The sequence below is a fragment of the Talpa europaea genome (assembly GCF_964194135.1).
Source record: "Talpa europaea genome assembly, chromosome: 10".
Classification (NCBI taxonomy): domain Eukaryota; kingdom Metazoa; phylum Chordata; class Mammalia; order Eulipotyphla; family Talpidae; genus Talpa; species Talpa europaea.
In genome coordinates, this window is record NC_140077.1 from 29,097,744 (window position 1) to 29,115,086 (window position 17,343).

The following is a 17,343-nucleotide window of genomic DNA, read 5'->3' on the forward strand; positions in this document are numbered from 1 at the left end:
GCCCACCCAGTCCTGCTGTGGATGGAACTTCTCTGCTCCTTAGGGAAGGTCTACAGCTGCAACTGGCAAGCGAGCAACCTGTACCTTTCTTTCTATGAGTTTGAAATTGGATAATGGTTAAAAAAAGAGAAGTAGGGAACTCTCGCCACTCTTTCTCATCTACAAAAGACACACAACTGGAACTAAGGGAAGAATTACTCATTTCTGATTCATTTTGAAAGAGATAATACAAACTTAGGTAGTTTATTAAATAAAATCAATTTATCAGTTCCTACTAGGAACTGATTCTTTATTTTTTATTTATTTATTTATTTATTTTTATAGAGGCATGTTTTATTTATTTATTTGTTTGTTCGTTTGTTTCGTTTATACATGCACTGGGTACAGTCAGAAGCGCGGGAGGGTGAGAGAATTCACCAGAGCCAGAGCGGGCAGCAGAGCAGGCAGAAGGACCGAAGTACACTGCTGAGGGGAGCAGCGGGCGGCAGGAGAGGTCTGCGCACCATGTGGGACCCTCCTCTGGTGGCAGGGGAGCAGCCGGGAATCGAACCGGCGCTGCAGAGGCTGTGGGCAGCTTTGCAACCCAGCGCTCAACCGCTGCGCCACCGGGGAGGCCCTAGGAACTGATTCTTAAAGGTTCAATGACATTTGTAAATTTTTGTGTAGTCAAGCACTTCAAAAGTGTCTTCTAAACTATTGGAACAAAATTATTAGACAGAAAAACAGGCTTAACAACAGAATTAGCAAGTAAATAATCCTGAAATGAAAAGACTTGATAAAGGGAGCCTTTAAGGAGAATGTGGGGTGGTGATAAAAATCATGAGACTAATGAATAGTTATCCAATGGAGGTACTTATGAAAGAGCTAACATTTACTATGTACTGCCACTATGCTGCATATTAGTTAAACAAATAAAACAAGGGCCATCTGTTAGTAGTTTTCACTGTCCCAGTGACCCTACCTACTATTAAGTCATAAGAGATTCAGAAAGGCCCCTGGTGGAGGCAGGATATGAATGCACAGTCAGATACCACTGCACAATATTACATAGGGTTAAGATTTGGTTTGTCTTTCTTCTTTCTCTGTCCTACTTTACTTCTCGCCAACCAGGAAGGAAAAGAAGCAAGGTGAAGACATGGGCTTCTCCTCTCCATACCTACTTTATCTAAGACATTTTATTTTTTTAAGATTTTTTCATTCATTTACACAAGAACAGGGGTACAGGCCAGATGTGCGAGAGGGTGAGAGGATTCACCAGGGACAGAGCAGGGGAGAGAACAGGCAGACTGACTGAAATACACTGCAGAGGGGAGCAGCAGGAGCAACAGGAGAGGTCTGCCGCACCATGTGGGATCCTCACCAGCCAGCTGCTATCGAACCGGCACTGCAAAGGCTATGGATAGCTTCACAGCGCTGCGCTCAACTGCCTGCACCACCAGAGGAGGCCCTATCTAAGACATTTTGACAGCTCATTGGGCATAACAAAGATCCATCCTCCAAAATGAAATTTTTAAAGGCAGGCTTAAAAAATGGAACCTACAAACTCTTCCCATAAGAGCTGGGCCAAGAATCTACTGTCCTACCCAATGAACAGCTAAGAGAACTTAAGCAAGAGTCACAGAAATAAAGACTGTAATATTCTTGTTATATGAATCTCAGATAGCCTGACTGATGGCTTCCCAATATCATCTGTACCTCTAACTATAAAGTAACATCAGCAACAGTTTTCTACCAGAAGAAAGCTGATTATTTCGTGCGCAGTAACAATGTTTTACCTCTTCATCTTCATCACCGAAAAGTGAGACTGATGTGGGGAGTTTGCTAGGCAGGACAGATGCATCTTTTGACTTACTCACATTCTGAGAAGAAAACAAATCCTGCTGGAACAAGATTAAAATTCCTGGTTAAAAAGAAAAATCAGTTTGTAAAGTTTTGATTCAATATAAAACGCTAAAGACTGCAACATGATGGCTGCCCTGAGTCCAGGTCTCTCTGTCAGAGAGGGAAACTGACTGAGACAGTCCTTGAAGAATAAGCATCAAGAGGTCTTCCTCGCTGTGTGCAGCACAAAAGCCCGTCAGAAGCAAGAGATCCCCAGGGAATTGGTAGCTTTCTTGGAATGTAAAGGTTTCTATACCCCCACTTTAAAGGCAGGGGAAATTTTTCCCATCTGCTATCATGCAAAAATAATACGAGTAACTTCCTTCCTCTGTCCAAAGTATCAGAGAGATTAAATAGATTCAGTCATAGAAATTAAGACTAGTTTCCCAAACTAGTGCATCCATGAGACTGTTTTATATAGTAATACCTGCTCCCCTCTTCCAAGAGATATTTCTTCTACATAAATACAAACTCAATTTTTATTTTAAAATGTTTGCTATTCTACTTGAACTCTACGTGGGAGATGATGTTACAAACTAGAAAAAGATCAGATAGATTCTGAAGAAACTTTCAGAATGATACAAAATGTCAGCCTGTAATACAAAGACCTACAAATTGAGCTGCATAAATTAGAAACATAAAAGTAGGACAATTATTCCCTGATGAGAAGAGAAATTCCAACACACAAGAGTCAGTGAATTAAGTAGTACAAGAATATAGTTTCTAAGACCTCTTTGGATGATTTATTTAAATTATGGAATTAATGTCTGCTACTCAAGTACAAACCTAATGAGTTTGTTAGCTTAGAATTGCTCTTTTCAGCCTAGTTTCACTTGGGTCCCATGAGTCCCACAGGTCTATTTAGGAAGAAGAGGCCACGTGAGGAGCTCTAGGCCTCCCAAGCCTTGACTGCATTTTATACATTGGCAATATTTCACTTAAAGTTTTGTGAGACTAGTGAAAAAGGAAGTAATGTATGATTACCATTTTGGTATAAGCACCCTATCAAATTATAGATCAATAAATAGCTTAAATTTTGAACATTCTAAGAGAGTATTAACCCCCAAGGAAATGGATCAGATTCAAACCCAACAGTGAAAATACCGTACACACATTGCTTTCTCAAGACTGTGTTCTCAAGAGATGATTTTCTAAGAAAAAAAGTACTAAAATACTTGGTAAGTTTTGGGCCTCACCAGTGGCACAGCGGGTTGAATGCTGTCCACAGCCTCTGAAGCATGGGTTCAATTCCCAGACAGCCAGGGAGATTGCCACATGGCGCAGCAGACCTCTCCTGCTGCTCCCCTCAGCAGTGTATTTCAGTTGTCTACCTGTTCTGCTCCCCACTCTGTCTCTGGTAAATCCTCTCACTCTCCCATGCCTCTGGCAGCTCTTGTATAAAAATAAATAAATGTCTTTAAAAAAAATAAAATACTTGGTAAGTTTTGCACCTCTTGTACCTCTACTACAAAAATCTTAGTTCAGAAATAGTTTTAATGTCATAACCATGGACTAATTCCCATATATAAGAAAAGGAATTCCTTACCTCAGAGTCCTCCTCATCTGAAAATAAACCTTTTTGAGGCTTTGTTTCTGATAAGAGCTTGGCATTTTTGCTGGAAGGTAGAGCAACCTTTGTTGGGGGGAAAAAAAAATTGAGAGTTGACATCAAAGATACCTGGAAATGAAGGTTTACTCAATTATTCATTCAGAAAATGAACTGAATCTGGAACCAAGCCATGAACCACAGGATAGGGAAGGGGAGGGAGAAGAGGATTGGGGAGGGGGAGGAGGGAGGGGAGGAGGGAGGGGATGAGGTGAGGGAGGCTGGGGAGGGGAGGGAGAGGGGGATAGGGGAAGGGAGAGGAGAGGGGAGGGGAGGGGATGGGAGAGGGAGAATGGAGGGGGGAGGGGAGGGCAAGGGGGAGGGGAAGGGAGGGGAGGGAAGGGAGGAGAGGGAGTGGAGGAGGGAGGAGGAGAGGAGGGGGAAGGGGAGGGGGGAGGAAGGAACTGCAACTTGATAATGTAAATTTCTCAGGATAGACTAGACCTGGACATGTGAGTTGGTGTAAGCAAGGGCAGAACAGGCAGAAGGACCCATATGAGAAGACAAACAATAAAGGGGACCTATTTGGTGGATCAGAGTAGGACAGACTGACAACCTGCTACAGGGCACAAGTGGGACGTATATAGCTGCAGCCAGTGCCAGATGGGGGACTGCCCCAGGCTTGCCAGGCTCTGAATGCTGGGACCTATATGTTTCGCAGTGGTAAAACTAGGGCTTCATAGCAAGGAACCAACATAAGATGTGCTTTTTAGAAAGAGCATGGATCGAGGGGTGTAGCATAGAAGGGACAACAACCAAAAAAACTCAAGACTGATGGGGATGCATCACACTGGCCAAAATATTGGTCAATATGAGCATCAAAAAAAAAAAAATAATAATGCTAATGAATTATGACACAGTGAAGAGAGAATCTACGATCCTTTAATGAAAGCAAAACAGTAGGAAAGAAGGAAGAGAAGCTTTCCTGTTGAGAACAAAGGCAGCTAAAAAAGGCAGAAGAAATAAAAGTACTAGGAAAGCATTCTTTTGCACCCCCAACATGATACAAGATTATCAATGGATGTTAAAAACACCGAGCAAGGCAAAATCCTAACAACTGCTGAATCTAGGTGGTAGGTTTGCTATATTCTTTTTTCAACTTTTTGTATGTCTGAAATTCACGAGACACTTGAAAAAAATAGTGTTTTCCTTTGGGCCCAGAGGAATTAGCAAGATGTCCCAAATCAGCACTCTTACATTCAGTCTTCCTTCCTACTCACCTTTTTTTCTGCTCTTGCTTTATTGTCATCTATCTGAATCACAGTATCTCCTGGCAAAGTCGATGCTTTTTCTTTGAACAGATCTCCTTCCTCATCATCAAATATATCACCAGTGGGTTTGACTTTGTCTTTAGAAAGACAACACAGAATAAAATTTCACCAAGGTGAAAAATCCAAAATTCTTCCCTCCCAAAGAATAAACTAAAAAGGTCTTTTTTTTTCTTGATTATAAACAAATAATAAGAGGACTAGATTGGAATGTTTCAAAGAACACAGAGCAAGGCCTCCCTGGTGGCGCAAGGGGTTAAGCACAGCACTGTGAAGCTACCTGCCGCACGCAGCCTCTGCAGCATGAGTTCAATCCCCAGCTGGCCAGAGAACAACCCACATGACTCAGCAGACCTCTCCTGTCTCGCCCACTGCTCTCCTCAGCAGTGTATTTCAGTCAATCTGCCTGTTCTGAACCCCACTCTGTCTGTGGTGAATCCTCTCACCCTCTGCACCTCTGGCCTGTACCCCAGTTCTTGTATGCATAAATAAATAAATCTTTAAAAAAAAAAAAAAAAGAACATAGAGCAGCTCAAATAAAACACAGGACAGATAGTTTGACCTCTGGCTTATACATTTATCTAATCAACAGCATCCTACGCTTAGATTAGCTTAGACTGGCCTAAAACGTAGAGAGAGAGCTACAGAAAGGAAAAGATCATTTAAGATCAATCACTCTAGGGCCTCCCCGGTGGCGCAGCGGTTGAGCACTGGGTTGCAAGGCTGCCCACAGCCTCTGCAGCACCAGTTCAATCCCCAGCTGATCCCCGGCTGCTCCCGGCCACTGGAGGAGGGACCCACGTGGCGCGCAGACCTCTCCTGCAGCCCGCTGCTCCCCTCAGCAGTGTGCTTGGGTCCTTCTGCCTGCTCTGCTCCCTGCTCTGGCTCTGGTGAATTCTCTCACCCTCCCGTGCCTCTAATTGTACCCAGTGCATGTATAAATAAATAAATAAATCTTTAAAAAAAAAAAAAAAAAAAGAGTCAACCACTCTAGGAATATGAGAAATGTAGGTTGATTCCTGCTTTTAAGAAGTAAAACTATACAGAATCATATACAAGCAAATGCTGAAATCACCCTGATAGTCCCACCCACCCACCCAAATAGCATGGCCATTGGGAATAGTTTAGTATACATGCTTCAGATTCCCCCAAAGAGGGCCTCCCCTGGTGGCACAGGTGGTTGAGCGCAGTGCTGTGAAGCTGTCCACAGCCTATGTAGCACCGGTTCAATCCCAGCCAGCCAGCAAGATCCTGGCCAGCTGGCAAGGGTCTTGCATGGCGCAGCAGACCTCTCCTGTCTCACCCGCTGCTCCCCTCAGCAGTGTATTTCGTCAGTCTGCCTGTTCTGTTCCCCACTCTGTCTCTGGTGAATCCTCTTACCCTCCCGCGAATCTGGCCTGTACCCCAGTTCTTGTATAAATAATCTTTAAAAAAAAAAAATCCCCCAAAGGATACACTAACATATAAATTTCAGTTATTCACAAATAACAACAGAATTTTACGATGCATCTTACAATTTACAAATTTTCCTTAAGGTACGTAAGGAATAATTTAAGGAATAATTTCCACGTCAACATACACAGACTTCATTCTTTTTAACAGCTTCACAAAATTCCACCAAATGGAGGATGCTAATTTACCCTACTAGTGAATATCTGGGTGTTTTCCAACCTTTCACTACCATATAAGCACTGCTATACTAAATAAGGTATGTGTCACTCAGATGACATCACTAACTTAAGAATGTCGCAGGAGAACAGTAGCTGTCAAAGAAAGTAACATCAACTTATCTGTGATTTCAAATCAGTTCTCAATAATATCCACTAAGAGGTTTTCTAAGCCACCAGAGGGCCTCTTTATCCTCTGTCATTTCAGCTGGTGCACATCTGAGTATACTATGTATAAGATTCTCATTCTGAGTAACTTTCTAAAATAACTCACATTTCTGCTTCTATCCTTTGTTTCCACACTTAGCCCAAAAAAGGAGCTAAGTCCAGAAAGCCTACTTCTGAAAGCATGCTAGTCCATCTAGTGCTGGACTCTGTGTATACCTTATAGTCTACCTTTCTTTTCTGAAAGAGTACCCCATGAATCTAAGTCTTGCTACTCCAAGTATGACCCACAGACTAGCAATCTCTACCCAATGGGAGCTTGTTCGAAATGTAGGATTACAGGTCCTATCCCACATCTCACACCCATGGAATCAGAATCTGCATTTTGAAGAATGACCCAGGACAGCCATCTGCACAATAAAGAACACCTAAGTCAGAGACGTGACTTCATGTACATACTGGCTTAAATTTGAGGAAAAAAGAAAGGTGAGTGCTGCGTGAATCTGTACTCCCAAAATTATACAGCTACATAAACAAAATGCAAATCAATAAAATTTGATTAAAACATAAATAGAGAAGAGTGTCAAAGTGGCTAAGTGGCTGAAAACCATACAATCCAAGGAGGGGCCAAGGTTATTATCCGGGCTTTTTGGCTCAGAAGAGAGAAACTGGGACTAATAGCTAGCAAGTGACATTCTGCTCAAACCGTGCTGCAGGAAGACAGTACAATTAAAACTTTCTCTACAGCTTCAAAAGTCAGAACTAAAAATCATACACCCAGATTATAGGGTGTATAACTTTCTATAAGAAGATAAACCTAGTAATTAGTCCCCAAAGCAGAAAAGATTCATTTATGAAATAGAAAGGCACTACAAACTAGGTAGCGATGAGACAACTCTATGACAAAAGTGCTTGAGGAGGGATCTAGCACTGCAAGATACAGAACTAGAGGAGCTCTATATCCTTTTGGAGGACAACACTCTTTTTCTAGCTAAGTTTCCATCAAAAGAAGCTGGAATAGCTACCTGGCTTGGAAGGTCTGCTGCTGGAAGTCGCAAAAAAGTCATCGTCGTCATCATCATCATCGAAGAGACCTGCAGGTGCTGGGGGGTACAAGTTTTTGCCTGAAGTGGGCTGCTCAGGTTTCTGGGACTCCTTTGCTGATGGAGCAGAGGGGATACCAAACATGTCAGCATTCCCTGTGAGTTGAGAGACAGGACAGTCACAGCTGTGAATCAGTGTGGCTGGGCCTTTATAGAAAGAAGAAACAGAACCATCACCATGAACTTTTCATTTCAGCTCTTCCACAAAACCACATGTCGAAGGGCTCAATCTTCCACCATTTACTGCTCTCAACCTCCCACATGCACAATCAAGTGATTGCTCAAACATAAAAGACCTCCCTATAGATTTCTAAAAGAAAATGCATTAACATCAGCACATGAACCCTTTCTGTAAGTTGTCTGATGCTCTCGGAAGCGCCTCATACTCTCCAGCCAGCTTAAAAAGATGACAAAAAAGTACTTATGTAGTATTTAAAAAAATAAACCTGAAGATACGATACCTAAAAATACAGACACAGCTCCTGCTGGGATTTTCTTTCCAGATTTGGAGGATGAAGATGCTAAAATAAAAACAAAGAGAACCATTTCAACAAAGAAAATGAATTTGTTAAATGCATCTTCCTGAAATATGTGCAACACAAAACAGCCAGTAGGAGACTATTTTAAACTAAGTTTTCCTTAAAGAGCCATTTAAAAATCCCTTAACATTGTCATCTACCAATGTCCTGACTTTCTCCTTGGTTAACACAATTTAAGCCATGATTCCATGGAGGATCACTTTGACTCTGGGCAAAGGACAGCAGTAGACTTGGCTGGGGAGGCCAAGGAAGGTATAGAGCATCAATGAGGGAGCTGCAAGGGACAGCAAGCTAGGTTCCTGAACAGTTCTAACGCTATCCATTCTAGTTTGATGTGAATGAAGTAAATCGGAACAGCGAAAAATCTGAGGCATCAGTGAAAAAATGAAGACCATAACAAGAATGGGGGAAAGCAGGCAAGACACCGATGCCAAGAAGTGGAAAGCAGGGACAGGACAGTCAAGTAAGTTGGCATCATCAGAGCAGATCAAAATCCTGAGAACTCAGGCTGGGGAGACCAAATCTCCCCAATTATAATAGCTAACTCCCAATTCCCGAAACTACCACAGACCTAATGGAGTAAGATTCCTACACTATTTTTTTATGTATAAAGGTTTGTTGTTGTTGTTGTTGTTGTTGTTTTAAACCTACAGATGATTCTAATATACACTGGATCGGAGAATTACACATCTCCAAATTCTATGCAGAATTTCAGAAATACTTTCTTTGAATTAAATTTTGATTAAATCAAAATATCTGCTACAATACTGTAGCACATTTTTCCTGTTTCTGGTTTGACATTTTATGATTTATCTTCTAAGAAAGAGGCAAAACTGAGTTTATATAGATGGTACTTTGTTTTTTCCAAGACATGAATTAGTGAATATGACTAATGTTAATTAGATCAAGACAAATACAACAGCTTCCAACCTAACAAAGAAGCAAGGCTTCATGGTTCCATCTCCTAATGGGAAGTAAAGAGTTTTAGATATCTGTGCATGAAGAAGCAGAGTCAGCCTCAACCCAAACTTACCCTCATTAATAGGGGCTCGAACTTCCCGATCCTCAGGGGCTTCCTTGAAGAGGTCACTCTAATTGTAATAAGGTATATGACAGAAAAATAAAAAAAGCAGAGGAAAACATAGTTGCATTTGAGGATTTCTAAAGAAAAGTAACTTGTAAAGTTTTAAGCTACACATTTACTGCTATGCCAGCTCCAAAGTGAGGACTACGGCAAAATCAGACCTAATTAATTAATATAGATATGTCCAGGAATTAAAGACAAACATGGAAGAAGAAAACAAGTAAGAATCGCCTAATCAAGTGAGTTCTTCACTATTCACACCCCTACTTCTGCTTACCACCTGATAAAAGACATCAGGATACATCAGGATTCTTAGTTCAGAATCTCCCAAATGTGACAGCAGAAGCAACTTTCAACTAAGAAGTCATTTTTCCCCACCAAAAGCAGCATTTTCTCCTTGAAGACCCACAGCAGAGTCATGGAGAACCCTCACTGCTTACCACTAACTCACCTCCTCATCCTCATCATCAAAAAGTCCCTTCCCTCCACTGAACAGGCCTCCTTTAGAGCCAAATGGTGAGAAGTCCTCATCAGTCAGCTTGGGGGGTGCAAATAAGTTATCCTCTTCATCTAGTAAACAGAAAAGAATGTTTTGCAGGAAGAGTTAAAGATGGATATGGAAATCAAATTCTGGGGATTTGTAACCTTTACCATATCCAAACCCAAAAAGAGGATGGAGTTTACCTAACCATATGCAACAAAGAGTATCTGAAGGCAGCTTGAGGATCTGCAAACAAAACTCACTAGACAGTACGCTGTATCCCTTAAAAGACTCTCTGGGTTCCCACCCTCACATCTGTCCAGAGCAGGGTGAATTCCGTAGGTGATCCCCTACATCTAGATGTAATTCTTTTGAATCGAGTACACGGCTCAAATTGCTATTCAAGACCCACCCCACCAACAATTTGGGAGAACAAAGGGCAGGTTGAACAAAGAGATTTGCAGACCAATACGTCACAAAACCTATGGGAATAGAAAAGGCCTAATTATCTTTTTCTTTCTTGAAAACAGATGCTGAGATACCTAGTTTCTATACTTATAGAGAAATCGAGAAAATCAGCTATAAAATCAAATCCTTACAGCATGTTTACCCCACATTCACCACTCCTCACAACCCCCCAAAATGTGCTTTCAATGCTTTGAAAATAAGTGGAGACAGATCACATCTGTCAGCATTTACAGTGATTCTGTATGAATCACGTCAGCCATATCCCTGAGTGAAGAGCTTTCTAAAATAACAAAATTGAGGGAAAACATTTACCATCTGAGGGAGTTCTCCTTTCCTTCTTCTCTTTCAGTGCCTTCTGAGGTTTTGATCCTCCTGGGGATAAGGCTTGAAGAATATTTCACAGTTATACCAATACTCAGTCTACCCTTGGTATTTGTCTTCTGATTTTCTTTTTTTTTAGAAATTTATTTTTATATATTTATCCATACAAGAAATGGGGTATTGGCCAGAGGTGCAGGGGGTAAGAGAATTCACCAGATACAGAGTGGGAGACAAAATAGGCGGATCTACTGAAATAAACTGCTGGGCCTCCCTGGTGGCGCAGGCAGTTGAGCGCAGTGCTGTGAAGCTGTCCACAGCCTCTGCAGTGCCAGTTTGATCCCCGCCAGCCTTGGAGCAACCCACATGGCAAGCAGACCTCTCCTGTTTCGCCCACTGCTCCCCTCAGCAGTGTATTTCGTCAGTCTGCCTGTTCTGTTCCCCGCTCTGTCTCTGGTGACTCCTCTCAGCCCCCCCCCCCCAATACCTCTGGCCTGAACCCCAGCTCTTGCATAAATAAAATAAATCTTTAAAAAAAAAAAAAGAAAGAAAAAGAAATACACTGCTGAGGGGAGCAGCGGACAACACAGGAGGGGTCTGCTGTGCCATGTGGGTCAGCTCCCTGGTTGGGGATCAAATTCATGCCATAGTGGCTGGTGACAGCTTGATAACACTGAGACTTTCACCCCTGCACTACCAGGGAGACCCTGTGTTCTGATTCTTTACACATATCTGTCATCTAAGTATCCCTAAGGTAGCAACAAGATGTGTAACTCTGTATCTCAGCTCTACCTGAGCACTGCACTTAAGTGTGCCTGACCACAGCAGGTACTCAGAAGGGTCTCCTTCTAAGTAGAAAGCTTCTGTTCACATTCCAGAGTGATGTGCATACCAGGACCACACTTGAGAGATCATTCTGATACCTTCTGGCCATGTAAAATTACCAGAAGACACTGTCTAGTGTATTTTTATAGTCAATATACAGGAGTAAATATTAAGTCATGAATTCTTAAGCTGAAGTCCATGGTTCTCTGGACTGCTGTTAGCGCCTACTGTACACATTAAAATACTACACAGATATGTATATGTACACAGTGTTCAGTTACCAAAGTCTATAAACCAAAGAGTAAGAACTACAATGCCTTTCTTGCTTCAGTAACTGAACAAGGAAATCCACCCTCAATGAAGCCCAGCAAAGGATCTTTACACTGCCCCGATACCCCCAACCTGCACCACAACCCCACCTCATCAGTGGTGTACCTGTTGGCTCTTCTTCTCCCCGGCTTGCAGCATCCCCTTTGATACGAGCCGCCAGCTCATCAGCAAATGATGTAGGTCTGTTTCTTTTCTATAAGCAGAAAAGAGAATCGCCTTTTTGTAACATGCAAACTAGTATGGTTTACTTTTGGACACCTAACAAAATTATATAATAGTGAAGAAACTTAACTGATGCGAAAATAGGGCTTAACAAATGGAATTTAGACATATACCCATACTGATCACCTGAGAAACAGGTATCCCTTCAAAGGAAAATGCTCCTGAGACCTTTATTATTATTATTTTCTAAATACTTAACTTTATTTTTTTTCTTTTTTTTTTAGATAATAAATTTTATTGTTATATTCCCCATACAATTGCAGCCCCCCCATTCTACCCCAATCCCTCCCCTCCCGCCCCCGCCCCCCTAAAAGCGTCTCTGGTTCATAGTTTTTTGTTGATTTTGATTTTCACTTTCTTATAGTTATTCATTTTCCTGGTCCCTTATTTAAGTTTTCTAGATTCCTGCTATGAGTGAGACCATCCGGTATTTTTCTTTTTCTTTTTGGCTTATTTCGCTGAGCATGATCCCTTCCAGCGCCATCCATGTTGCTGCAAATTGCATGTGTTTATCTTTTTTGAATGCTGAGTAATATTCCATGGTATATATGGACCACATCTTCTTGATCCAGTCATCTATTTTTGGGCATTTGGGTTGTTTCCAAAGCTTAGCTATTGTAAACAGTGCTGCTATAAACATAGGGGTGCAGGTGTTCTTTGGAATTGATGTTTCTGTGTCCTTTGGGTAAATACCTAGGAGTGGAATTGCTGGATCATATGGAAGCTCTATGTTTAGTAGGTCCAGAAATCTCCACACAGCTTTCCACAGTGGTTGGACCAGTTTGCACTCCCACCAACAGTGCAGAAGAGTTCCTTTTTCTCCACACCCTCGCCAACATTTGTTGTTGCTAGTTTTTTTAATATGTGCCATTCTCACTGGTGTAAGATGGTATCTCATGGTAGTTTTGATTTGCATTTCCCTGATGACAAGTGATGTTGAACATTTTTTCATATGCCTGTTGGCCATTTGCATTTCCTCTTCAGAGAAGTTTCTTTTTAGCTCTTCTGCCCATTTTTTGACTGGATTATTTTCTTTGTTGTTGTTGAGTCTCATCAGCTCTTTGCAGATTTTTGTGATCAGTCCTTTATCATTAGTGTTGGGTGCAAAAATGTTCTCCTAGTTGGTGGGGTTTCTCTTTGTTTTTGTTATTGTCTCTTTTGCTGTGCAAAAGCTCTTTAATTTGATGTAGTCCCAGCTGTTTATCTTTGCCTTCACTATCACTGCTTTGGGTGATGTGTCTGTAAAGATGTCTTTGATGTGCAAATCACGTAGTGTTTCGCCTATATTTCCTTCTATATATTTTATGGTTTCAGGTCTTATGTCTAGTTCTTTAATCCATTTTGCGTTGATTTTTGTGTATGGTGTGAGGTAGTGGTCAAGCTTCATTCTTTTGCATGTAGCGACCCAGTTTTCCCAGCACCATTTATTGAACAAACTTTCTTTGCTCCAATGCATAGTCTTTGCTCCTCTGTCAAAGATTAGTTGACCATAAATCTGTGGGTTTATTTCTGGATTTTCTATTCGATTCCATTGGTCTGTATGTCTGTTCTTGTTCCAATACCATGCAGTTTTGATGATTATGGCTTTGTAGTATAGTTTGAAGTCTGGGAGTGTGATGCCTCCATTCCCTTCTTTTTTTCAGGAGAGCTTTGGCTATTCGGGGTTTTTTGTGATTCCATATGAATTTCATCAATAATTGTTCTATTTCTTTGAAGAATGACATTGAAATTTTGATTGGAATAGCATTGAATCTGTATATTGCTTTTGGAAGGATGGCCATTTTAATAATGTTTATTCTTCCAATCCATGAGCAGGGGATGTCTCTCCATTTCTTTGTGTCTTCTTCTATTTCTTTTAACAGTGTTTTATAGTTTTCTTTGTATAGGTCCTTTACCTCTTTTGTTAGATTTATTCCCAAATATTTGCTTTTTTTTGTTTCAATAACAAAAGGGATGGTTTTTTTGATTTCTTCTTCTTCAGATTTATTGTTTGTGTATAGGAAGGCTACTGACTTTTGCGTGTTGATTTTGTATCCTGCCACTTTACTGAACTGATTGATGAGTTAAATTAGCTTTTCTGTGGAGTTTTTGGGGTTCTCTATGTATAATATCATATCGTCTGCAAATAGTGATAGTTTGACTTCTTCTTTTCCTATTTGGATTCCTTGGATGTCTTTCTCTTGTCTTATTGCCCTGGCTAGGACTTCCAGTATTATATTGAAAAGCAGTGGTGAGAGTGGACATCCTTGTCTTGTTCCAGATCTTAATGGAATTGCTTTCAGCTTTTCACCATTGAGGATGATACTGGCTGTTGGCTTGTCATAGATGGCCTTTATGATGTTGAGGTATGTTCCTTGTATCCCAAGAATTTCAAGGGCTTTTATCATGAATGGGTGTTGCACTTTGTCGAAAGCTTTCTCAGCATCTATTGATATTATCATATGGTTTTTATATTTCTTTTTGTTGATGTGTTGGATAACGTTGATTGATTTTCAGATGTTAAACCATCCTTGTGTCCCTGGAATGAATCCTACTTGGTCGTGGTGAATTATATTATGGATACATTGTTGGATTCTGATAGATAAAATTTTATTGAGGATTTTTGCATCAGTGTTCATTAGGGAGATTGGCCTGTAGTTTTCCTTTTTTGTGTTGTCCTTGTTCGGTTTTGGTATTAGTGTAATGTTGGCTTCATAGAACGTGTTTGGTATTGTCCCTTCCTTCTCAATTTTTTGGAAGAGTTTGTGAAGGATAGGCACTAATTCGTCTCTGAATGTTTGGTAGAATTCATTTGTAAATCCATCAGGTCCTGGGCTTTTGTTTTTGGGGAGGTTTTTGATTACCATTTCAGTTTCGCTAATTGTAATTGGTCTGTTTAGGTGTTCTATTTCTTCTTTATCTAGCTTTGGGTGATTGTAGAGTTGTAGGAATTTGTCCATCTCCTCTAGATTGTTAAACTTGTTTCCATATAACTGTTCATAGTAGTTACTGATTATTCTTTTGATTTCTGCTGTGTCCGTTGTGATTTCTCCTCTTTCATTGATGATCCTGTTTATTTGTGCTTTCTCCCTTTTTTCCTTTGTGAGCCTGGCTAGGGGTTTGTCTATTTTATTGATTTTTTCAAAGAACCAGCTCTTGTTTTCATTGATCTTTTGGATTGTTTTTTTAGTTTCAATTTCATTTATTTCTGCTTTGGTTTTTATTATTTCTTTTCTTCTACTGGTTTTGGGGTTTTTTTGTTGTTCTTTTTCTAGATCTTTGAGCTTCGAGATTAGGTTGTTTCTTTGCGTTCTTTCTTGTTTCTTTTTTTTTTTTTTTTAAACTTTTTTTTTTTTTTTTTATAGAGGCATGCTTTATTTATTTGTTTGTTTGTTTTGTTTATACATGCACTGGGTACAGTCAGAAGCGCGGGAGGGTGAGAGAATTCACCAGAGCCAGAGCAGGGAGCAGAGCAGGCAGAAGGACCTAAGTACACTGCTGAGGGGAGCAGCGGGCGGCAGGAGAGGTCTGCGCACCATGCGGGACCCTCCTCCGGTGGCCGGGGAGCAGCCGGGGATCGAACCGGCGCTGCAGAGGCCGCGGGCAGCTTCGCAACCCAGCGCTCAACCGCTGCGCCACCGGGGAGGCCCTGCGTTCTTTCTTGTTTCTTGATGTGAGCTTCTATTGCTATATATTTTCCTCTTATTACTGCTTTTGCTGCATCCCATACATTTAGGATATTGGTGTCCTCCTTGTCGTTCAATTCAAAAAATTTTTTAATTTCTTCTTTGATCTCCTCATTAGTCCAATGGTCTTCCAGTAGTGTGGTTTTTAATCTCCATGAGGTAGGAAAGTTCCTTGCCTTCTTTTTATGGTTTATTTCTAGTTTGATGCCTTCATGGTCAGAAAAGATGGTTGATATGATTTCAATCTTGGTGTATCTGTTGATGTTTGTCTTGTGCCCCAGTATGTGATCGATCCTGGAGAATGATCCGTGTGCGCTTGAGAAAAATGTGTACTCTGTTTTTTTTGGGGTTTAGTGTTCTATAGATGTCTGTTAAGCCCAATTGCTCTAGGTCCTTATTTAGAGCTTTGGTTTCTTTACTTATTTTTTGTCTTGTTGATCTATCCATTGTTGATAGTGGTGTGTTGAAGTCTCCCACTACGTATGTGTTTTCTCTGATGTCTGTTTTCAGAGAGGACAACAGTTGTCTGATATATTTTGGTGCTCCTTCGTTTGGTGAGTATATGTTAATGAGTGTTATTTCTTCTTGAAGTATTGTCCCCTTGATCATAATGTAGTGACCATTGGGGTCTCTTTTTATCTTTTTGAGTTTGAAATCTGTTTTATCTGATATAAGTATAGCTGTTCCTGCTTTCTTTTTTGGCCCATTTGCTTGTAGGATTGTTTTCCATCCTTTAACTTTGAGCCTATTTTTATCTTTTGTAGCTAAATGTGTTTCCTGGAGACAGCAAAAGGTTGGGTTTTGTTTCTTAATCCAGGCTGCAACTCTGTGTCTTTTTATTGAAGAGTTTAGTCCATTTACAGTTAGAGTTAATATTGATATGTTAACATCTGTATTTGCCATTGTGTTTGTCTTTCCTTTGATTTTATTTATTTATTCTTTTAGTAACTTTTTTTTTTTTTTTTGGCCTTCTTTCATTGTTATTCGTCCCTCTGAGGTTCTGGCTTTAGGATTCCTTGTAGTATTTTTTGGAGTGGGGGTTTAGTTGCAATGAAATTCCGGAGTTTCTGTTTGTCTGGGAAGGTCCATATTCTTTCTTCAAAGAGGAAGGAGAGCTTTGCGGGATAGAGTATTCTTGGTTGGCATCTGTTTTCTTGGAGTCTGTTGACTATGTCCCTCCACTCTCTCCTTGCCCGTAGTGTTTCTTCGGAGAAGTCTGATGTCAGCCTGATTGGCTTTCCTTTGAATGTTATCTGTTTCTTCCCTCTTGCCAGCTTCATTATTTTTTCCTTTTCCTGGATTCTTGGGAGCTTTACTATTATGTGTCTTGCTGTATTTTTCCTTTCGTCGTGGAAGTTTGGTGTTCTTCTTGCTTCTTGTATATCAATTTTCAGCTCCTTCTTCACATTTGGGAAGTTCTCTTCAATTATCTCTTTGAATATTTTCTCTGTTCCTACATCTCTCTCCTCTCCTTCTGGGATTCCTATAACTCTTATATTTCCTTTCCTCATGGAGTCAGATAGTTCCCGAAGTCTTTCTTCGTTCTTTTTCCTTCGTACTTCTCTTTCCTTTTCTGTTTTGGTTCTTTTTATTTCTGTGTCTTCAAGATTACTTATTCGTTCTTCCATTTCATCTATTCTGCTTTCATTGCTTTTCCCAGAATTCTTTAGTTCTTCCATTAATTCTTTGATCTCCTGCATTTCTTTTACTTCCCTCTTTAG

General features: G+C 40.6%; 1 protein-coding gene across 6 annotated transcripts in view; it reads right to left on the bottom strand.

The window, feature by feature from the left end:
* Window positions 1–17,343, bottom strand: part of WASHC2A (WASH complex subunit 2A) — a gene marked incomplete at its 3' end in the record, with an annotated part of 46,956 nt that overhangs the window by 18,903 nt on the left and 10,710 nt on the right. For 4 of the 6 annotated variants that reach the window (XM_084245359.1, XM_084245362.1, XM_084245361.1 and 1 more), the window contains exons 8-16: window positions 11,841–11,928; window positions 10,575–10,646; window positions 9,765–9,883; window positions 9,263–9,320; window positions 8,152–8,211; window positions 7,613–7,786; window positions 4,708–4,835; window positions 3,428–3,514; window positions 1,776–1,877 (exon numbers count right to left, since the gene is read on the bottom strand). In XM_084245359.1, coding sequence (XP_084101485.1) covers window positions 1,776–1,877; window positions 3,428–3,514; window positions 4,708–4,835; window positions 7,613–7,786; window positions 8,152–8,211; window positions 9,263–9,320; window positions 9,765–9,883; window positions 10,575–10,646; window positions 11,841–11,928 — 888 coding nt within the window. The remainder of the gene's footprint in view (window positions 1–1,775; window positions 1,878–3,427; window positions 3,515–4,707; window positions 4,836–7,612; window positions 7,787–8,151; window positions 8,212–9,262; window positions 9,321–9,764; window positions 9,884–10,574; window positions 10,647–11,840; window positions 11,929–17,343) is intronic. The other 2 variants (XM_084245360.1, XM_084245363.1) reach the window with 2 other exon arrangements.